General features: G+C 44.0%; 1 protein-coding gene and 1 long non-coding RNA gene across 3 annotated transcripts in view; one reads left to right on the top strand and one right to left on the bottom strand.

The window, feature by feature from the left end:
* CCDC6 (coiled-coil domain containing 6) overlaps positions 1-23,436 on the top strand; it is a 118,815-nt gene that overhangs the window by 30,055 nt on the left and 65,324 nt on the right. For both annotated transcript variants that reach the window (XM_081241281.1, XM_081241280.1), the window contains exon 2: positions 20,749-20,898. In XM_081241281.1, coding sequence (XP_081097407.1) covers positions 20,749-20,898 — 150 coding nt within the window. The remainder of the gene's footprint in view (positions 1-20,748; positions 20,899-23,436) is intronic.
* On the bottom strand, positions 1,509-5,207 carry LOC308625182. The gene is made up of 3 exons (XR_014017069.1): positions 5,107-5,207; positions 3,641-3,818; positions 1,509-2,921 (listed from the first exon to the last, which is right to left on the bottom strand). It is a non-coding gene; the product is annotated as an uncharacterized lncRNA (long non-coding RNA).

The raw sequence follows: 23,436 nt of genomic DNA, 5'->3' as shown, positions 1-23,436 counted from the left end.
GGGTTGTGTAGCACTTTTTGTGCATGTTTCGATGTGCTGTCTAATTTTATTTTTGTCTCTAAATCTATGGCTACATATCCCATTGAAATACCTTGAAGTGGCATCTAAATTCATAAATACCCAGCTTTAGTTATGTACACTCTTTTCTGATTTTTTAATCTCTGTATTCCTGTGTGAATAACTCTATTTTGATTATTATAACTGTATAGTAGTTTTTCCTCTGCCCTGCGGCCAGTTCTGACACATTGTTTTCAGTATTGTCCCGGCTGTGATGACTTCCCCCTCCGTGTCTCAGCCCGTAAGTCCTGTGGAGGTTTTAGTTTGGGGAGAATTAACATCTTTAAAAATCTCCTGTTTATCCATTGATTGAGGTTCGTATTTCTTTATTTTAACCCTCTAGTGAGGCTTTTAAAGCTACTCTCCTTCATGTTGGTTTTGTGGGCTCTCTATCTTTTTTTCTTGTATCTTGTTCTTGCCATTATGAATAGGAATTTTTCTGTTTTGCTTTCTCATATTTAGGCATGATTATTGTGTATGTGTATGGTTTTTTTTTTTTTTTTTGGCGGTACACGGGCCTGTCACTGTTGTGGCCTCTTCCGTTGCGGAGCACAGGCTCCGGACACGCAGGCTCAGAGGCTGTGGCTCACGAGCCCAGCTGCTCCGTGCCATGTGGGATCTTCCTGGACCGGGGCACGAACCCGCGTCCCCTGCATCGGCAGGCGGACTCTCAACCACTGCGCCACCAGGGAAGCCCAGTATGTGTATTTTTAATATGTTGCTTGGCTTCTGGTTATGTTGCTCAACAATTATTGGTTGGTTCCCTTAGACTTTCTAGGTGGATGACATCTGGAATGACAGACTTGTGTTCCCTCCTTTCTAGCATCTTCTAATCCCTTACCGTAGAATCAGGTCATACGTTTAATTTAACATGTTCAGCTATTTATACCTAGTAAACAGAAGAGAGTACTAATTTAAACAGTGTTGGCCCCTCTTTCTTATTCCGTGAGCATTTGTAGGCGCTGGGTCCGTCTCTCCTTGCCTTGGTTGGCTGCTGATGTTTCCTTGTACCTTTCCACTAGTGCGTGTGTTTTTTTGTTTTTGGTTTTTTGTTTTAAAACAGAACAGGATGCCCTACCCCTATCCCAGCCGTATCATAATCAAAGGAAAACTGACTTTATGCCATTTCCCACTTACAAGCTGACCTTGAAGGCTAACCCAAACATAAGAAGCCCCTCCACCATATTTCCTGTTGACTGCATTAAGATGTTCTGTATGGCGTTGAATAATATTGATGATAGCAGGTGTCCTTCTCTTGTTCCCAGCTTTAATGGGAATGCTTCTAGAGCTTTATTCATAAATATGTTGTCTGACGAAAGCATTTGGTAGAAGCCTGGACATAGGGTTTTGCTTTGTTTTGTTTGCTCTCACGAGTGAGCAGAGTTTTTGGCAAATGTTTTGCATCTGTTAATATCTTAAAAATCTTAATGTAATGAAATACAATAATACATCATCTCATATTGAACTATCCACTTATTCTTGAGATCAACTTTACTAGGTAATATTTTTAATTTTAATACATTGCTGCATTCATATTCATTCCGCTAATATTTTAGTCAAGATTTCTGTACATACATTATGCAAAAGTGGCCTTTGATTTTTTTGTTGTACAGGTTTGGAAGCATGGTCACTTTTGGGTAGCTTTCTTTGATTGATTGATTGATTGATTGATTTTTTGCGGTATGCGGGCCTCTCACTGTTGTGGCCTCTCCCGTTGCGGAGCACAGGCTCCGGATGCGCAGGCTAAGCAGCCATGACTCACAGGCCCAGCCACTCTGCGGCATGTGGGATCCTCCCAGACCGGGGCACGAACCCATGTTCCCTGCGTCGACAGGCGGACTCTCAACCACTGCGCCACCAGGGAAGCCCTGATTTATTTATTTTTTAAAATATTTATATAACATGGCAGTTATCTTTATCTTAAAAATTTGGTGAAACTTACTGTAAAAAAAAAAACCTCCGGCATGGTATCTTTTATAGATAGGGAAGGCTTTCAAAAATGTCAGAAGCTTTCATGGTAGGAGAATAGTGGGGGCGAGTAACCTATTCAGTGAGGCAGCTGGGCATGTCACACATCAGTGATGATTCTTTTTAAAAAATGACAGGTGTGTCCACACATTCTTGTCTTTGTGCATGCATGTTGCTCACACACATGGCTTGGCATTGTGCAATTGCTCCTCAAGGCTTTTTAGCAACCACTATTTTTTCAGGATTGCAGAACTTACTTTAGTGTTTTGGTATGAGTAAATAGTGCCAAATTACATCCACATATCAGTGTTCTTTGCATAATTATCAGACACATTCAGAATGCCATTTGGCAGGTCTGGAGTGGTCAGCACTTTGGGTTTGGTCAGTTTCAGCCAGTTCAGTGCCTCTGTAGGTCTTAAAATATCAAATTGAGTATAGGGGTTTCTGCCCTCGCATGATCTATGTGTTCCTAAAAAATGTTGCATTCTGCAAAATCACACTACAAATATCAGGGCCTGAGGGAACACCAGTGTTGAGGCAGACCACTCACTACGTGATGTTGTAACTGAAGAACTAACCTAATGGTTTTTGGTAACTTGGGAGATACAGCTTGGGCTTATGGAGTAGTTTTCAATAGATCAGCAACTTTCAAATGAGCTGCCAATGCTTGATGTTCCCACTGTGTGCTCAGATAGAAAGATAAAAAAGTTCTTTGTCCTTGAAGTTCACCTGGACAGGAATCTTTGAACTTCTGTGGTTTACTAACCTCTTGCATGTTCTTCGTCACCCCTTATAAAGAGTTTGTCCATTCCAGGCCTTCCCTGGTTCAGTCATGAAGGAAGCTGTCACAGTCATCCTAGATGAGCAGATCTCCACCAGATTTTAAGTATTTTTTTCTGGAAGGTAAATAATTATTTGTTGCAGAAACTTTGAAAAACAGGTTCACCGTACAAAGACTGTGTCATCAGTGCCATCCCTCAAAACCCCCTCTGTTGCTCTGGTTTGTGTGCTTCTATCATTTCTAATGCATCTGAGGATTGGTGTGGATCTTTCCAGCAAGCACAATTGGGATCGTGTTGTTCATCCCACCCTGTTCTTTTCCTATTGAATGCATGTGACAATCGTTGCTTGTTCTTAATTACGGCAGCATAATTTTTCCATCTTTAGAATAAACTAACATTTATCGGTGCCTGCAGCAACAAATTACACACATGTAGTGGCTTGGGGCAACATAAATTTATTATCTTACAGTTCTGTAGAAGTCCAGCACAGGTCTCCCTGAGCTAAAGTCAAGGCTTGGCAGGGCCGCTTTACATTCTGGATGCTCGAGAGGAAAATCCATTTCTTTGCCTCATCCATCTTGTAGAGGCTGCCTCTATTCTTTGGCTGGTGGTCCCTCCTCCATCTTCCAAGCCAGCTATGGCAGGACGAGTCCCTCTCACTTGGCCTCACTCTGACCTCCTCTCTGCCTCTAGTTACCGTTTTAAAGGACCCCTGTGATTACATGAACTCATCCAGATATTCCAGGATAATCTTATTTTAAGGTCAGTTGATTAGCAACCTGAATTCCATCTCTTCCCTTAATTCCCCTTTGCCATGTAAGTTATATACTCACAGGCTCTCGGACTTAGGATGTCAGGATCTTTGGGGTGGGATGGGGGGGGCATTATTCTGCCCATGCTCGTCTCCTGGTTGATGAATTAATTGGTTGCTTGCATTAGTGTGGATGACAATTCAGTGAACACCTTCATACGTTGATCTGTGGATCTCTGGTTAATCCATGGACCACCTTTCTGTAAATGGAATATTTCAAAGTGATCATTTTCATATGCTTGACAGAAAAAAATGATCAAAGTACTGAAACTCCAGTCTTGGTTGGGTAGGAGAACAGGAGGCAAGTTTAGTGCCAAAGAGAAATTTTCAGAACCCAGAGGAGATCATTTTGTCCCTCTGTTGCATCCCAGTTAGCGTATGGTTGTTGCTCATGAGAGCGTTATTATATTCCCTGTGCCTTCCGATGTATGTCACATGCGTTTCTTTGGTATCTGTTTGCTGGATAAACGAGTAAGGAAGTTACATACACATGCACGCATACACGCTTCACCATTAAACTCCTGCTTTCACTCTGTTTCTTTTCCAGTATTAAATCTTAGTAGATAATCAGTCTGAATTACTAGCCATGGTTAATTTTGCAGCATTTTGGATGTTGACAACTGTTTTGTGATTAAATGTAATACTGCCTGGACATCACTGAAATGGGGGACATTGATTCTCACATCGAGCATTTAAGATGTACTTGGGTAGTTTTAACTGTTCTGTCTTGCTAATTTTTTTTGTTTATAAATTTATTTTATTTTTTATTTTTGGCTGCATTGGGTCTTTGTTGCTGTGTGCAGGCTTTCTCTAGTTGCAGCGAGCGGGGGCTACTTTTCGTTGCGACACGCGGGCATCTCATTGGGTGGCCTCTCTTGTTGCAGAGCACGGGCTCTAGGTGTGCGTGTTCCAGTAGTTGCGGCACTCAGGCTCAGTAGTTGTGGTTTCCGGGCTCCAGAGCGCAGGCTCAGTAGTTGTGGCGCACGGGCTCAGTTGCTCCGCGGCATGTGGGGTCTTCCCGGACCAGGGCTCGAACCCATGTCCCGTGCATTGGCAGGCAGATTCCTAACCACCACGCCACCAGGGAAGACCCCCGTCTTGCTAATTTTAAAGGCTAAGTATGTGTCCTGTGTTCTCTGTCTTTCTCCTTCCTTCCTTTTTCTTTTTTAATACGAAAAGTTTATTATAAAATCTTCACAGATTTATATAAATACCAGTTGCCAGAAAGAGTGAATGAAACCGAGAGTTACTTTGGAATAAGCAGAATCAGACGACGCTTGAAATGACTGTTCTGCAGTCCCTTATCCATGGGGCCAGATATGTTTGAGAATTAAGGGTTTGGGGTGGGGGGATGGGGGTGTATGCGCCTCCCAGGGCTTCCGTAACAAAGCACCGCAAGCTTGGTGGCTTAAAACAGCAGAAATTTATTCTCTTACATTTCTGGAGGCTAAAGGTCTGAAATCAAGGCGTTGGCAGGGCCGTGCTTACCAGGAAGCCTTGAGGGGAGGATCCTTCCTTGCCTCTGCCAGCTTCTGGCAGTTCTGGGCGTTCCCGGGCTTGCAGCTGCAGCGTTTCAGCCTCTGCCCCTGCCTCTGCAGTCACATGGCATTGTCCCTGTGTGTCTGTTTCCCCTTCTTATAAGGACACCAGTCATATTGGATTAGGGCCGATCCTAATGACCTCATCTTAATTTGATTCCATCTGCAGAGGCCCTACTTCCAAATAAGGCCACATCCACGGGTACTGTTGGGGTTAGGACTTCAACATATCTTTTGATGGGGGAGACACACACATTTGAACCCATAACCGGGTGGGGTGTGGGAAGGTCGTACTGAGCACATGCATGTGTAACGCAGCACCTCCGCTGGGTTGGAGCAGCAGCCCATCATCAGACGCACAGGCAGCCACCCTAAGGCTGGTACTAAAGCTGCAAACAGCCTCAGGTCCTTTCAAATCAGGCTTTGCCACCACATGAACGCAGGCCAGGCTGGTTGGCTTCCCGCCAGATGGCCGTAGCTTTCGGTTTTCAGAATCTCTTGGATTTGGAGTTGTGTTTAAAGGATTGAGGACCTGTGCTAGCTAGGTTTTCACCTTGAGTTCTAACAGCCGGTTAGTGAGCTTTCTTGGCAGTTCTGTCAGGGGAGAATTGCTGCACATGTACTATCTAATGTTGCTGTCTTCTTCTTTTTCCTTTTTCCCTATCTAAGGCAGTTCCTCAGCCCTGGGTATCAAGGAGCTGATGTAGTTTGACCCCCATATCCTCGTGTCCAACCAGAATAGAAACTTTGTTCTGAAAGTTAAACCCTTGCTCCAGGGTAAAACTTCTCTCCCTCCTCCTTGAGCATCTCCAGACACCAACAACCCCCAAGTCACAAAGCCAGTCTCCTGTTTAACCAAAGCATTGTGCCCTTCCCCTCTTCAAAGGGGTTGGCGTCCACAGAAAGTCAGCGTAGAAGCCAAACCCCTAGACACCTTGGAGCAAGCGGAGGGTTAGTGGAAAGTCAATTGGCTACCATCTCCTCGCCTGCAACTGCACAGGAAACAGACTCAGCTTTGTAGCTGCCAAAGTAGGAAGCGGTTTGCTTACATCCCCACATCTAAACTGCATACGGAAACCTGCTGGAAGAAATATCCAGCCAGAACAGTATTAGACATTGTTGAAGCATGTTCATTGTAACAGTCCTTATGGCAGAGGTATTGGAAGCATCTGGGATGTCAGGGAGATGCCCGTCAGTAAGATAGGACATTTGTGACATTAAAAATTATTAGAGGAACATTTAGTCACAGAGAATTCTTACAATATAATAAGTGAGGTGAAAGGATACAGTTTACCTGTAATGGGAAGCAATTTTGTCAAATATGTAAACATAGGGTCTAGAAAGCATGGATAACAATGTTAGCAGTGTTTTTGCTAATAGACTACTTATTTGCTTTGTACTTGGGACTTTTCTACTTTTCCGTAATCTCTTCTTTTCCTTTTTTTTCCCCTTCCTCCCCTCTAAGTCCTTTGGTCTAGGGGCCTGTTACTTTGTAACAGAGAACTGTATTCTCTTATATTTAATCACAGCACTATCCTCATTGCTGCCCGTTATCAGCTGAGCTTGGGGGGTGCCATAGGGGTTACTGTTCCAAGCCGGGTAGGATGCCCAGCACCCCCAGGGCAGGATGGTGAGGAAGGAAGAGGGATATTTGGCTCTGGTTCTCACTTCCCTACTGACCAGCCCAATTGCTTGCCCTCAGTTCCTCTGATGACAACAGGTTTTCCCTAGAGTCCCTCTTGAGTAGGTGACTGGTTTTTCTCACCTGCTGTGTCATAAGGGATTGTCTCACATTTTACAGAGGGGGGGTGTAGGCTTAGGGGAGAAGGAAGTTTGCTGAGGTTCATTAGACATTAACAGCAAAGCCAGGGCCAGAGCTGAGGTCTCCCCAGGGCTGCTTCAGTGTCTGTCCCTCTGCTGCCGGTTGGAACCCCTGGAGTCCACCCCTCGGAGCTGGCCCAGTGTGCCGGGAGAGGGGCTGGGCATCAGTAGTTTAACTCCCACTCCCACCCCGTCTTTGTTTTTGTTTTTTTTCCTTGTGAATAGAGGATGTTCAATATTTCTGTGCTGCTCAAACAGAACACAGGTGGGGAATACATAGGGGAGGGGTGCCTTGTGAATGGGGTGTATGTGGGGCTGTCCTGGGAAATAGTCCAAGAAGTCTTCTCAGCAAAGGGGCCTGGCCTGGGGTGTCATAAGCATCACACACACCCAGTCCTTGGCCTTAAGTTGGGGTCCCCCATAGGGGGTCTGTGGAGAGTCTCACTTTTTTTTCCAGCTCCTTTGCTGGAATCCACACTCCCAGTGCGATGGAGGACTTGGTCCTGGAGAGAGGGGTCTGGAGAGAGCCCCCTGTACGCAGCCCAGGGTTGGGAAGAGGGCTCCCGTGCCCACTGCCCAAGGGGCCGAGGACCCTGCGGGGTGCCGAGGGCTGCCCATCTCTCCTCCCCTCTGCCTGCTTTCCTTCCCCCAGGCCGGGCAAGAGCAGAGGGGAGGTGAGTAGGGCTGCCAACCTCTACTGAGTCCCAGGGTCCTCAGGGTGGGGTGGAGGGAGGGTGGAGAGAGAGGGTCTTGGCCACCAACAGACACTGTAAACTTTGGTTTAAAACAATAACCGAGGGCTTCTCTGGTGGCGCAGTGGTTGAGAGTCCGCCTGCCGATGCAGGGGACGCGGGTTCGTGCCCCGGTCCAGGAAGATCCCACATGCTGCGGAGCGGCTGGGCCCGTGAGCCATGGCCGCTGAGCCTGCGTGTCCGGAGCCTGTGCTCCGCAACGGGAGAGGCCACAACAGTGAGAGGCTCGTTGTACCGCAAAAAAAACCCCCCAAAAACCCAATAACTGAAGTTGGGGAGGGCTTCCAGCCTGGGGCCGGGATGGGAAGCGGGTTGAGCAGGGAGTACGGGAGGTGACAAAGGAAAAAGCCAACAAAAAGTTTTGGGTTTTGCTTCCGGCATAAGGAGGGTCTTTGGTCATCTGTGTGAGTGGCGGGGTCGGGGAAGGGGTGCTGAGGGCGGGTGAGGGAAGACGGCGGTGGGGGACCTGAAGGCTGGGGTGGGAGTCCTGTCGGGTCACAGCAGCCGCCGTATTCATCGCACCCGCCCCTCAAGCCTGGTTTCAGCCTGGCCTTTCCCGGGACACAGGCAGATGCTTCCCGCAGTCCTGGCACCACGTGGGGCCCCAACTCCAGCCTCAAGGGCAGCTCGGCCGCCTTCAGCGGCTGCACCTCCGTGAGTGCACCGGGCACAGGCCTCTTCCTCTGCTCTCTGGTCTGGGGGGCAGCACCCAGCAGATGGGGGTGGAGGCCTAGCTCAGCCTGCGGGGAGACCCGGAAGCAGGCAGCCCTGCTCCCACGGACCCCCCCCGCCCCCCCAGGGCACTCCGCTTGTCTCCCTCACCAGCTGTGGCTTTTGAATGGGCACGGCTGAGGGGCAGGTTTTTCCTGGGGCTGCTCTAGACTTTAGCCCCACCCCAGGCCAGGGCCGGGGTAGGAGCGGGGGTGGAGTTATTTCTTCACAGTACGGACGAGAAGGTGGAAGAGAAGGTGGACGAGAAGGTGGACGGGAGCACAGATTCCCCACCCCGCTTTTTTTTTTTTTTTGTACGGTACGCGGGCCTCTCACTGTTGCGGCCTCTCCCGTTGCGGAGCACAGGCTCCGGACGCGCAGGCTCAGCGGCCATGGCTCACGGGCCCAGCCGCTCTGCAGCATGTGGGATCTTCCCGGACTGGGGCACGAACCCGTGTCCCTTGCATCGGCAGGCAGACTCTCAACCACTGCGCCACCAGGGAAGCCCTCCCTGGGCTCTTTGACATGTCTCTCCTTACCCCACCGACAGCTACACCTTTCTTCACTGTCTGAAGGAGAGGGGGAGAAGAGCTTGCTGTCAACACACAGGAATGATACATACACGTACACATATGATGTGTGTGCCACCAGGAAATATGTGGTCTCCTTCTTGTAGCAGCAACTGTAGCAGTAGCAAAAAGTGGCTCTTCTGCAGTTCTTAAAGATTATCTGTCATTCACCTAACATTTACTTTGTTCAGGCAAGGAAATTACAGGGTATCTCCTTGCAAAGATGAACAGCTTTGTGATGCTCAGCCACTGTGTGACAGCACAAATGATGTTGGCTTTAGTAGGAGGTTAGTGGGTTTGGCTTCTGGAGCTTGGTTCTACAGCCTTTGTCCCAGTGGAAGACATTGTTCCTGGATGGTGGGGTAGGACATAGAAGGACTAGGCACTTTGGAACCAGCCCAGGGTTGAAGACTGTAGCCCTATTTAGTAGCTTGGATCCTTGGGCAAGTTGCTTTACCATTCTCAGCCCCTGTTTCCCCGTATATGATATGGGGCTAAAATGTATGGAGCCAATGTGTGGATGAAATGAGAGCCCATATGGAAGAGGCTGCTACAGTGCCAGAAGTATAATCAGTTATTTAACGTTGACTGCCTTTATCATTTATTATAGGAAGAGAGTCCAAAGAGTTAAATATTCATTTATAAATAAATATATATATATACACACATACATACACACATAATATAAAGTTTGTATATTTGTATACGATTACGCTCCTCATTATTCAACAGATGTATGAGTGCTTATGTGCCAGACCATTTCTTCTATAACCGTAGTGGATACAATACTTAGCTTTTTCTTCTGTGCATCTTAATCTCATTTTAAATCCCTTGGTTCTTCAGGCTATTTTATAGAGCCAAGATCATTCCAAGGCCAATTGCTAAAGGTATGGATTAAGATGCTACTTTTCGTTAATTGCTAGAAGGATTATATACCCCTTCAGGGCGGGGACAGTGTCTGTTATTCACTGCCATGTCCACACAGCAGTTACCGTGTACGAGATACCCTGTCATGCGTGTTGAATTAAAATTTAAAAATCTAACGACTGTAGTTTGCTCTTGTCAGCGGTTCTGGTTGGAAACTTATTTTGGGGGGAGGGGGGAGCATATGGGGGCGATGTCTCTGGGAGTAGCAATGAGGCTGACCCCTACCATGTCAGAAACAGTGGGGATGTGGTTAGAAGCACAGACTTCCTGATATAGGGAAGCCTCAAGTTAGGCATATGACGAATCGTGTGTGACCAGTATTCAATCTGGAATCATTCATTTGCAGTCAACTTTACCTTCAGGGTGAAATTGACTGCTAGTGAGTTCATTCTTTGCTCGAAATTTTGTTTTGTTTTGTCGTTTTTCATTTCCTTCACCATTTCTCATTTTGGGGGACTGTACCTTGTATGAGGGGAAGAGTGGAGGAGGGGCGGATCCCTCAGTCTTTCTGTCTGGAATTGGCCTGCCTTCCTGTTCCGTAGAGGTCACTTGCCCACAGCTCCCCCTATTGATTCTTTGGCGTAGAGCTTGCCTGACTCTGCACAGGTGGCAATGGAGAAGCAACACGCATTTCAATCCAAGAATGTCGAGCTGTAGACACTTCATATCACTGTTCTCCGGGTCTCTGTCACTGCCCCGGCGCCAGGTTGAGAAACCTCAGGGTGTTTGGGTGGAGGTAGATGTATGGAGAGTGTGGCATTGGTGGTTTACTTGTGAAAGAAAATGATAGAGACCTCAGTTTGTTTGTTTTTTAAGATTAATTAATTAATTAATTTAGCTGCGTCAGGTCTTAGTTGCAGCACGAGGGATCTTTGTTGCAGTGCACTGGCCTCTCTCTAGTTGTGGCCTGCGGGCTTAGCTGCTCTGCGGCATGTGGGATGTTAGTTCCCCGACCACAGATCGAACCCGTGTCCTCTGCACTGGAAGGCGGATTCTTAACCACTGGACCACCAGGGAAGCCCGAAGACCTGTTTTAAGGACACATCTTCCCAGAGCAATGCATAACTTCCCCCATGGCTTTTGAGCCAAAATAAACCCTGGAGATTATTTACCTGTTGAATGTTACCTGTTTCCGTGGAGCTCTTTATTTTTTAATTATTATTATTTTTTTAAATTTATTTATTTATTTATTTTTGGCTGTGTTGGGTCTTCGTTGCTGCGCATGGGCTTGGCTTTCTCTAGTTGCGGTGAGTGGGGGCTACTCTTTGTTGCAGTGTGCAGGCTTCTCATTGCGGTGGCTTCACTTGTTGCGGAGCACAGGCTCTAGGCACGCGGGCTTCAGTAGTTGCAGCACGCAGGCTCAGTAGTTGTGGCTCATGGGCTCTAGAGTGCAGGCTCAGTAGTTGTGGCGCACGGGCTTAGTTGCTCTGTGGCATGTGGGATCTTCCCGGACCAGGGCTCGAACCCATGTCCCCTGCACTGACAGGTGGATTCTTAACCACTTTGCCACCAGGGAAGCCCCGTGGAGCTCTTTAAATGTAATAAAAGAAAAGCCTTCAACGCAGACGTAGAGAATGGACTTGAGGACACGAGGAGGGGGAAGGGTAATCAGAGACGAAGTGAGAGAGTGGCATTGACATATATACACTACCAAATGTAAAGTAGATAGCTAGTGGGAAGCAGCTGCATAGCACAGGGAGATCAGCTCGGTGCTTTGTGACCACCTAGAGGGGTGGGATAGGGAGGGTGGGAGGGAGACGCAAGAGGGAGGGGATATGAGGACATATGTTTATGTATAGCTGATTCACTTTGTTATACAGCAGCAATTAACACAATACTGTAAAGTAACTATACTCCAATAAAGATGTTTAAAAAAAAAAGAGCCTTCAGTTAATTTTTTTTAATCAACGTGAAGATCATGGATTTAAGTTAATCAGAGATATGAATCATAAACACACAACACTGATGTGGTCCTTTCTCCCTTTGCATTTCTGTCCGTATATCTCTGCATCTGTCTGGTTTGTGAGCCCTGTTCTTACAAATCTGTGTGGCTTGAGACAGGCATCGATATTTTTTGTCTGATCTCTTTTTACTTATTGCTGATAGATCTGAGATTACCCATGATAGTACTGCAGGACCCATTCCTGTGTTTATAATTGGGAAAATGGGTTGTTACTTCGCCAGGAGACTACATTCTCTAGTGCTGGCAGCAAGAGAGGAACTGAGTTTAGAGAACAAGTATATCATGTAAGCTTAACAAGAAAAAAGCTTCTGACTATACTGAATTTGGTGGTCATTACCAGTGCAGGTCGTCCTCCCACTTAGATCTGACTGCACACACTAACCAAATTCTAGAGTTGCTCTTCTCCCATTCTGATCCGTTACCAAAAAACCTTGAGAGATTTTAGGAAATCTGTGCCTTCAAAAGCAGGGAAGAAGCTTTGAAAAAGGGAAGTATTCTGGTTGAGTGTGGTCACTTGAAAATCACCAGCACAGTATTTGACTGCCCCTCCCATTAAGACATGGAGTCTATTTGAATCTATTTCCTACCCCTTGATCTTGGATCATCTGGCTCAGCTGAACCTCCAGCTGAATGCAGCCTTGTGAGTGAGCACCATGAAACCAACTAAGAAATCACCCACCTATCAACCTATAGAATAATGACAAATAATACATATGTTTTGGAATGGTTTGTTACATAGCAGTAGGTAACTGATAGAACGAACTTGTTCTGAATGAAAATACTCAGGCAGGGATCCTATTATGCTCTCCTGTCCTCTCAGAAAAAAAAAAAAAAATCATCAGGGTTAGGAAAAAAGCCTTTCACATTTTAGTATAATTTAGCCATCAATCTGATTGCTTTCTTCAGCAAAGAAAAGGCTGCTAGGTGCTCACAGCTTTGTTTTGTAATGGAAAGAAGGTCGCTGATTTGGGGGTTTGATTCATTTTGGGGAAAGGGTTGCTTGGGAATTATACTGGAGTGGGGACTTAACAGCAGTTTGAGTATACTATGGATCTGGTGACTGTTGCAGTAGGAGAGAAAGAATTTTGAGAGGAAAAATGAGAAAATACCAAAGAAACTGTTTGAAAACTGTCTTGAATAAGCAGTCTGTTGCTAAAGAAGGGGTAAGGGTGTGAGTATTGTGCTATACCCCCAAAGCTGAACTTGGTGTAATGGTGACAGACTCGGAAACCAGATAAGGTTGGCAGATTCAGCAAAAACAAGCACAGGATGAGGAGCTGCGTTTATTTATTTATTTTTGGCTGCGCCCTGAGGCTTTTGGGATCTTCGTTCTCCGACCAGTGATTGAACTCAGGCCCAGGCAGTGAAAGCACCGAGTCCTAACCACTGGATGTCCAGGGAATTCCCTCAGGTCTTTCATTAGATTAGTTATGGGATAGTCTCAGATTGCATATGTTTGTAGAGTTGAAGCCACCATCTCTTCAAATATGCTCCCTCTCTTTTTCTCTCCTGTTATTCATCCTAGTTTTTAGTTAGTTGTGTGTTACATCTTTTCATTTTCCTTCCTGAGTCGATTGATGTCTTTCACATTTGTGATCCTCTTGTTTCTTTGTGCATGTTTTAGATAAAATTATAGTTTATGAGAATTTGAATGTCTGAAGCCTTTGTTTATCGTGAGGATAGGGTAGTTAGTGTCTGTGCGTGGAATCGTAAACAGATAGTTTCTGTTAACTGATGCATAGTGGTTTGTGTCCCTGATGTGTGGTTTTTGTTTGGGAACTCAACATGGGGCCTTTCCACCTTTACCTTCGCTATTTCACTTGGCCATTTGTTGCTAGACATCCTTTTATGATGGTACATACAAACAAACCATGTTTTTTTAAAAATGGTTCCACTATGTGTCCCCCCACCCCGTGGATGTGCCATAATTCTGTCCATTTCTCCTTTTAGCTAAATGGAGATTCTGTAAGATTTCACTGTTTTCTCATGAATCATCCTGTACATGCCCCCTCCTCAAGCTTTTTTGTAAATATCTCTTGAGTGCTTACTCATGCGAGGTACTATGATAAGCTCTTGATGTGAATTATGTTACTTTATCTTCATAACCAACCCAGAAGGAGGTGCCATTATTTTCACTTTACAGAAGAGAAAGCAATGGCTCAGAGAGGTCCCATGGCTTCCCTGGGGGTCACACAGCTGGAGGTGGCCATAGGCACCCTGCAAACCAGACAGCCTGACCCCAGAGTCTGATGGTGTATATGCAGCCGCCCCCGCCAGCGACACTATTCAGAGTTTGGCCTGTGGACCTGTACTCTTTGTCACCAGGAGATAAATTCTTAATCCATAATCCATGCAAACATTTAGCAGCTTCTCTAGCAATTTCTCATTGCTCTGTATCCAAGCAAGTGACCAGTGGACTTATCTTCCTGAGCTAGGCGTGGACCAGTTTGGGTATTGTTGAATTCATGGGGCAAGGCATGTCTGTGGAGCTGTGTTCTGGTCACATCTAATAGGACATGCACAGAGGGATGTGTTGTCCCCTGCAGATTGGTGGTGAGGACTCGGTCTTTCACTGAAGCTGGTTTGAGAGGCACGGTAGCTTGATGAAACTCGGTAACCATTAGGGTCCTTTTTAACATCAAGACTCTCTTCTTGTCCTGAAAGTCACCCTTTGTTGCCATTTGCGCTCTTGCCCTCCAGTCCTGGAACGGTGGCCTGGGCTTAGTGTCTGGGGCAGAATAGCCCAGTTGTGAGGGCTAATAATGATTCTTATCTGGCTCCTGTGTACTTAGTGATTTGCTGGCAATACTGGAAGGAAATAAATAATATAAGTGCCTTCATCCATCAGCTATTAATTACTTTTACTGCGGGCTGGTACGCAGTGTGAAGGAAGCACAAAATTACCTGGTGCTTTCACAGACTAAATAGAGAGTTGTAATACTTAGGCATGTAATTGACATCACCTCCCTAGGTTTTTTTTTTTTTTTAAGTCACATTTTTGCTGTTTTATTTCCCTAGTTCTTCTAATAGAAGAAACGTAGGTGTGCACTTTGGGCTTGTCACATGTATCACTTGTCACCCACCCCTGCAGTACTGGCACTTAAGGTGTTAGCCAGTGCAGGACCACTGCACCATAGTGGTTTGTGTTGATAAACCCATGGGTATGACCGATGTTCAAGCGAATCCTATAAGAGGTGCCAGCCATCAGTCATGAGCTCTACTGAACGCCGAGCATCTCCCAGAACAATTGATATGGGCAGTGATGCACCTAATAAATACGACAGCAGAGAAAAGAACCGAGTGTTACTCGGTTGCCTGGCTTGGTGCTGGGTGGTTTCTGCTATCCTGACAGTTTGGTTTCAGATGCTCTTTCAAACTGAGGTGTTAAGATCATTAAAATTTGTATTGTAAGTGACTAAGCAACAGGATAATAAATTTAAATAATTAGAATAATACATTTAAATAGGTTCCTAAATTTAAGGAATTTAAATAATTAAAATAATAAATAGAGCCTTCCTGGATTCTTAAGCATTAGAGCTTCAAGATATCTTATTTATTATGATTTTTTATTATTAAAGCAAGTCAGCATTCAACTTAAAAGTAATTTTTTAAAACAAATGCAAATGTGTTATCTTGGTGTAGGCACTTGAACTTTCTCTTGATTATATATATCCTTTACCCATGCCTGCTATGAAATAGATAGTGCCTGTATTTTTTTGCTTTGGAAACTGTCTTTTTTTTTATTCTTGACAGATGATGAGTTACATCATTTTACATAATTTTGGTCTTGGTACTTGAATTTTCAGTAGTGCTGTTGTTGAGAGTTTTTGAATTCTCCTTTCTATACTAACCCTTGATCTCCAAAGTACCACTGATAAAGAACAGAAGCACTAAACAATCACATGGGAATCTCCTATCAAATTTGTGCCCCAGTCGTGAGAGCAGTGGGTGAGAATGATTTCCTTATCAGAAAATTGTGCTCACCTAGAGTATGGTTGCCTCAATATGTGGTGACTCAAGAGAAAATAATTTTTTCTAAGTGTGTGTGTGTGTGTGTGTGTGTGTGTGTGTTTCCCAGAGGACTTGGTAAATTGCTCCTGTCCCGCGCTCTCCCTTTCCTTTTTTTTTTTTTTTTTTTAATTGGACTCTTGGAGGGTGGGGGAAGAGTGATGGAGGCTTGCTTTGTACTCTAGTCCTCACATCACTCTAGACATCGAGTGATCCCTGCTGGGTGAGGGTCAAAGTAGCAGACACTGATAAGTGAATAAGGTTATACCAACATTCACTCTGCTTCTGAACGTAGCAGTTAGAACCTTATTGAACATGAAAATATAATCTTTAATTGAACTATAGTTACTGTGTAATATTATATAAGTTACAGGTGTACAATATAGTAATTCACAATTAAAAGAAGTTATACTCCATTTATAGTTATTATAAATATTGGCTATATTCCCCATGTTGTACAATATATCCTTGTAGCTTATTTTATATCTTATTGTTTGTACCTGTTACTTCCCTACTCCTCTAATGCCCCTTCCCCCTTTCCCTCTCCCCACTGGTAACCACTAGTTTGTTCTCTATATCTGTAATCACAGGTTTTTAAAAATTTCCCCCCAGATTTTCCCAATCTTCAACTCTACAAACATGCAAAACAAAGAGTTCCTAATTTTTGGGTTCACATTTTCTTTTGAGAGTTTATGGAATTATAGGCAAACCTTGATTTTAAATTTTAAAATAAATTTTAGCTTTGGAAATATAGTTTTATTTTTGAATTTGTTTAGGTATGCTGATTTTAAAGCATTGCAGATAAAAGGGAAATAGATTGATAAAACTGATGAGATTCCATGTTAACCTGTTTTATCTTTGCTCTGTCTACCTGCCTGACCCCTAGTTCCTTGCAAATGGCACATGGCCTGTTTTGCTCCTAGGCCGTTGTCTACCTAGCTCTTGGCTTGGGGGAAATAAATTGGAAAGGTAAGTTGTTTTACGGCCTAAATAAAAAGGCCTGTTTTGGAGTTTAGGGGAAGAAAAAGCCAGGATTTAAGATTAAGATTGAGAGGATAATGCACAAAGAATGGGAAGAAAGCTGCTGGGAGAATTCCAAATGGATGCTTCCTGCTTGTCTGTGATGCATGGTGCCTACTCTGGTTGTCAGTACACTATAGCTGGTCTTTTAAAGATTTAATTTTTTAATTTATTTTTGGCTGCATTGGGTCTTCGTTGCTGCACTTGGGCTTTCTCTAGTTGCAGCAGGCAGGGGCTACTCTTCATTGTGGTGCACGGGCTTCTCATTGCGGTGGCCTCTCTTGTTGCAGAGCACAGGCTCTTAGGCGCGCAGGCTTCAGTAGTTGTGGCTCGCAGGCTCTAGAGCGCAGGCTCAGTAGTTGTGGCACATGGGCTTCGTTGCTCTGAGGCATTTGGGCTCTTCCCAGACCAGGGCTCGAACCCGTGTCCCCTGCATTGACAGGCGGATCCTTAACCACTGTGCCACCAGGGAAGCCTCTGGAGCTGGTCTTTTAACCAATTTTCTCTGGGGCTCTATTGGATACGGCACCTTGTCTTTTGTCCTCATTTACGTGTTAATTTCTAACAGTGCCCCGTGACCAGTTGGAAAAAGGGTGAACTGGGGTTTTATGTTTCGGGGGCCTGAAGTCTTGCCCTTCAGATGTGTGGTTTTTCTCTGGGATGACAGTGGGAGGCAGAGTGACAGTCCCCGTGCTAAACCTTAGCAAAAGGAAGCCTTGGACAAAATCTGTGCTAGGCCTGCTTAACCCCTTGTTAAGCTAGAGAGGCTTTAACTAACTTCCACAGAACAGTTCCTCACGCTGGTGGTGGGTCCTGAGAGTGGAGTTTTCTATGAATGGGCTTTGCCTAGAAATAAGTGGCTACTCTGAAATGGTGAAGAATTTTGTTGGCTAAAGCTCGAGTCTCTCACAACCATCACTCATTTTGGAAGGCACTTTCAGAGCAGATCTAGCTCGAACATCGCCCTCTCCGAATCCTTTTTATTTTTATTTTATTTTTTGGCTGGGCCGCAAGGCATGTATGTGGGACCTTAGTTCCCTGACCAGGGATCGAACCCACGCCCCCTGCAGTGGAAGCACGGAGTCTCAACCACTGGCCCACCAGGGAAGTCCTCCCGATCCTTTTTATAATAAATTTGCTACTTTCCCTGGGAAGAATTGCAAAGGAAACCCAGTGCTCTGTGAAATACAGGACCCTGTTAATAGAGTTTTTTCCCTTAATCTAGTTATAATTCACATACCATAAAATTCACCCTTTTCAAGTGTACAGTTCGCTGGCTTTTAGTATATTCACCAGGTTACATACCCTGTTAGCACTGTCTAGTTCCACACCATTTTTGACACCCCAGAATAATCCCTGTACTCAGAAGCAGTCATTCCCCGTTCTCCCACCTCCACCCCTCCCAGCCCCTGGCAACCACTAATCTATTTTCTATCACAGAGTTTTGTTTTATATTACACTGAGACCTGTTACCCCTGTAACTTAATGATTGGATGAAATATGGGAAGGGTGAGGGGCTGAGGTGGAAGTTTCATGAATAAACCCTTAGGGCCTGGCCTCTTATTCTCAGCTTCTCAGTTCTGGGTCCTTGTGCACAGGGGGAGGTGGTCTGCTGGGCCTCTGAGTCTGGTTCTCTGTTACTGCTTGTGGGTAAATTTCCCAGTCATTGGAAATAGGGAATGCCTGGTAATACTCAAGAAGTTGAGTCTGACTTGATAATGAAATGAATTTATGGCAAACCTTTTGAAATCTAAGTGCACAGTCACCTGCAAAGGCATTACAGTTCCCCTCTCTATGTTTCTTGTCCTGTAGCTTTTAGAATAATCAGAATTCAAATCATATAGAACTTTGTCAGTCAAAACCAGAAAAACAGGTAGCTCAAACAGATTGCGGGCTTGGATATGTGTGTCAGATATGCCTGAAAGAAATGCTTTGGATTCCTGCCGATTGCACTAGAATGAGATCTTGAGGTCTGAGAGTTTTGAAGCTGAGTTGGAGGTTAATTTAAAGGGGAGGGGAAGTGCCAGTCCTGGGCCGTGTTCCCTTCATCGTGGAGTAAAGAGTATGACCTTGAGAAGTGCTAATGAATTACAGAGTGTGTAAGGGCCTGGTAACCTAGGGCCTGCTCCCAGGATGTGCTTGGCTGGTCATAAAACCTTATTAGCTGAGTGATGTGTTCTTCGCTGTTCACGTCTCCTGGCCTATCTCAAAATACTGTCTTTTTTTTTTTTTGCGGTACGCGGGCCTCTCACTGTTGTGGTCTCTCCCACTGCGGAGCACAGGCTCCGGACGCGCAGGCTCAGCGGCCATGGCTCACGGGCCCGGCCGCTCCGCGGCATGTGGGATCTTCTTGGACCGGGGCACGAACCCGTGTCCCCTGCATCAGCAGGCGGACTCTCAACCACTGCGCCACCAGGGAAGCCCCCAAAATGCTGTCTTAAAGAACTGGACTGCAACACCTCCTCCTGAAGTTTCCATTTTCTACGTAGCTCTGTTTTACAGTCTAAGTACTACATACACGTGGCTTTCTTTGGTAGATTTGCTTGGCAGGCAGTTCCAGGCCCTGGCATCCTTCTCTCTGCTGCAGTGATGGGGAGCAGGGAGGATGGGCTCCCCAGAAATCAGGGCTCTCAGGGGGGCCTGGGTGTCGGGGAAGTCAGTGCATATGTACAGAAATCCAAACCAGCTGAGTTGGGAGTGGTTGTCGGACCTTTTACAATAAAAGGTGGTAACTGCTTAATGTAGGTGCCCTTTTGTCTCCTGCCCTCTAGCTCTCTTGTATTATTATAAGTGACAGGTACTGGAGGCTTGGAATTGATGCAGTTCTCCCTTCCTGGACTTGGCAGATGAAACAGAAATGCATTATTGGGGATTAACACATCAAAATGTTGCAGTTTAAAAAGTACTTTGAATAGAGTTGAGTCCATTTGAAAGAAGTACTCTTTTTCTGAAAAGATTAATTTCCTTCAAGGATGGCTGGTTTTTCTGTTTATTTTGTTAGAACATAGGTGGAGGAAGGGATCTGCAGAAAAATATTTTCATCTCCATTGAATTATGCCTGACTCCCTTTTCTTCTGTTTTTAATGCTCAGTAATGCCTGTCCGTGCCCTCACCTCCAGAAAATTCCCAGTAGGGAAATAAATAAGTGAAAAATGACACTCTCATCCATCCTTACCCTTCACTCCCTGGATTCTTGCTGCTTTCCAGTTAACTACTTTTTAGCCGTTTGCTGTGTTTCCTTCCAGCAACTATTCAATGAACATGTAAATTAATCTATATCTATCTGTATTGCTTTTTAAATTGCATTTTGAAACCCTTTTAGTAACATCTTAAAGAGATGACATGATTTTACGATTTCACTTTTAAGCGAGAGGTACTTTTCTGCTTCAGTAAAAATGTTGCCTAGATATTTTAACTCTGAACCTTTGGGATGCAGAGAGTTGTAGAGAGTTGTCATGAATCGATGCATCTACCCCAGCACTGGACCCATCTGCCCTATACGAGAAGAAGCTTTCTGTATTCTGGTGATTGACTTGGGATGGCTTCTAAAAATTGCAAAACAATCTTTGTTAATTTCTTTGTAATATCTCTTTAAGAAGAGGGGCCATGCATAATACAGGGAGGCCCTTTGGGGTAACAGATATACTTTTATGGTTGCTACTGAGTTCCTCTGTTTTGTGCTTCTTGGGGTATACTGGTTCACAGTTAAAAATAGAGCTCTAATTAAAATGGGTGCCCTCTCTGGAAATAAGAACTATATTTCAATTAGTAAATTCCTGTTTCCTTAACATATTTTTTTGTGCTCTTTTTTATTTTAACAGCAAGCCCGGGCTGAGCAGGAAGAAGAATTCATCAGTAACACTTTATTCAAGAAAATTCAGGCTTTGCAGAAGGAGAAAGAAACCCTTGCTGTAAATTACGAGAAGGAAGAAGAGTTCCTCACTAATGAGCTCTCCAGAAAATTGATGCAGGTAAATTACCTTTTCTCCCCTCTCATCTTCCCTGCCTCTCATCTTCTCATGCTTCCCTTCCCTGTTTTCTACTCTAGGAAAAAAATGACTTTGATACAGCACTTTGCTTGAAACATTTGCTGATGAGGTTATAGCTCAAATTCTTTAGAGATTAAAACTACCTAGTAAAGATGGCAGTAGTGTAATACTCAGCACTGCGGTTCTGTGGTTCCTAATAGCTCATCTGCTTAGGTCAGGTAAGATATTTTATACCCTGAGCATTTCAAGGAATTGCTGATAAGCCTGAGGCCTTAGCGTAGGAGTAAATGCCGTAAGCAGTATTTTGGAATTATGAGGATTAACACCAAATATGAGATTTCTTTTCCTTTAATGTTGAATCTGTAATGAATACATAAACATTTTTGGCAAGCAGAAGTGGGTCTTTTGCACGAATATGTGAGGACACAAAGGGAAATGTCAGTTTGGGGGGAGAAAAAGATATGTATCTGTGATAGTTAAAATTTTACACAATCCTGTTCAAATGGGTGAGTAATATGTTACTGAACAAATAACAAATGTTGAAACTTAACATTTATCACTAATGGTGTATAGAAGACAACACACAAAACATATAGACGTTTTGCTTTTTCTAGTTCAGAGATTCTCCTCCTCCCCTTCCTGTTTGGTTTGGTTTGGTTTGGTTTTCCTCGAAGCTTACTAGTAAAGTACCAAAGTAAAATTTGTTTAGGGCAAATATTTTGCGGTTTATTTAATATGAACTTGAGAATCAGTAGGACATTGAGTTTTCATTATTTAACAAAGCGTGTCCAAAATAGTGGGCAGGTATAAAATTTTCCGAGGAGGACCACTATTACCATTTTGTCAGATGGCTGTAAAAGGTAGGAATACTTCCTTGTATTTTCTAGTCACTGGTATTACTAACAATTTCACTCATTAATTTGATTGAAATACATATTTTCGTGAGATTACAACAAAAGGATATTTGGGGCTTTTAAAAAACTTCCTAAATTCTTCTCTTACCTTCTAACATATAAAATGTTAGAAGAGAAGACCAGAAACCTTAGTGTTAAGACCATGCAATGGTCCAGACAACTTTTACCCCATCTTTCTTTTCTTCTCATTTTCCTACCTAATTACTGAATAAAGATACCATTGCAGTCTTGTACAAAATTTGATTTATATGGTAGCTGATGGAATGTGAAGGATAGAGGTACCCAGGCATTATTGTCTAGCAGAGATTTATGGTGAAATTTCTGCATTGAAACTTTTTCTTTATTCCTGTGTATCCTGATTTAGGCAAAAAACGAGGAAGAAGGTTAGTTTGACCTTTGACTCTACCTCACCTTGGCGGCATTAGACGAATTATTCTGCATGTTGCTTCTAGAAATATAGGGATGCGATCGATTATGGTTTGCTTTTCTGAGTTTAGTGTGTAATCAGGTGTCCTAATTTTTAACACTTCAAGAAACATTTTTTGGTTTTCAACTTTCATAGTCGTTGGTATTTGGAGTCTGATTAAAGTATATTATAAAGCAGTCAAAACCTAGCCAGATTATACTCCTTCTCTCTGTAAAGACTCATTTTCATTGTGAGTGGTCTGTAGTGTGTCGTTTATAACTAATCTCTCATTCACTTATTATCATGACCCACCTACTTTCCAAGGACATGGATGTCCCTTAAAATAAGCTGCTGAATAGAGTGAAAGCACAAGAGACATGTGCAACGAAAAGGAGGTTAGTTATAGAAATATACTTGGCATAAGGATGTTTGAACTTAAAATTTAAGCTCTGAGCATCCTATAAATAAAGCTATAACTTGGAAAACCATAGTGATTTTTTTCACAATTCTTACATTAAAAGAAATAGTTTTACTTGGTCAAGAGAAAAAAATTTTCATATATTAAAAACTTAAATTTTTTTGAGGGGCATGGATCTTTCTAAAGATACTGAATCATAAACAAAACTGAACAACACAAGAAACTGTTCTTGCCCAAAGTAGTCTGTCATGTGGAGCGCTTGTCTTCACATGGCCGGGTCTTATGTTTGCCCTCAGTCAAAACAAAGTGTCCGGTACGAGGGTGTGAGTCTATTGTTTCGGGAGCTCTAGGTGGGTCTGTAGCTCGTCGGTGGTCTCACCTGTCGAATCTGGACAAATGGATGGTCAACATGTCTCTGAGGCAATCTCTCATGAATCTCAGCTTGGTTCTTACGCCATATATATTTTTTGTTTTTGTAGTAAAATATAAAAACATAAACAAACAAAACAAAATTTGCCTTCTCAACCATTTTTGAGTGTATAATTCAGTGGCATTAAGGATTGTACATTCACATTGTTGTGCAACAATCAACACCATCCATCCCCAGAACTTTTTCAAACTGAAACTCTGAACCCATTAAAAAATAACTCCTCATTCCCCACTCCTGGTTCTTCCTTTTGAAAGGAAATGGTTGGCAGGTAGTTTGAGGTTGAGGTCTCTGGCAAGTTCTAGAGCTATGTCTATTCTGTGGCATGGTAGGTGATCTCTCACTTTAGACACCA

The sequence above is a fragment of the Mesoplodon bidens genome, assembly GCF_964165515.1.
Source record: "Mesoplodon bidens genome assembly, chromosome: 1".
Classification (NCBI taxonomy): Eukaryota; Metazoa; Chordata; class Mammalia; order Artiodactyla; family Ziphiidae; genus Mesoplodon; species Mesoplodon bidens.
This window is presented reverse-complemented; position numbering and strand designations above follow the sequence as displayed.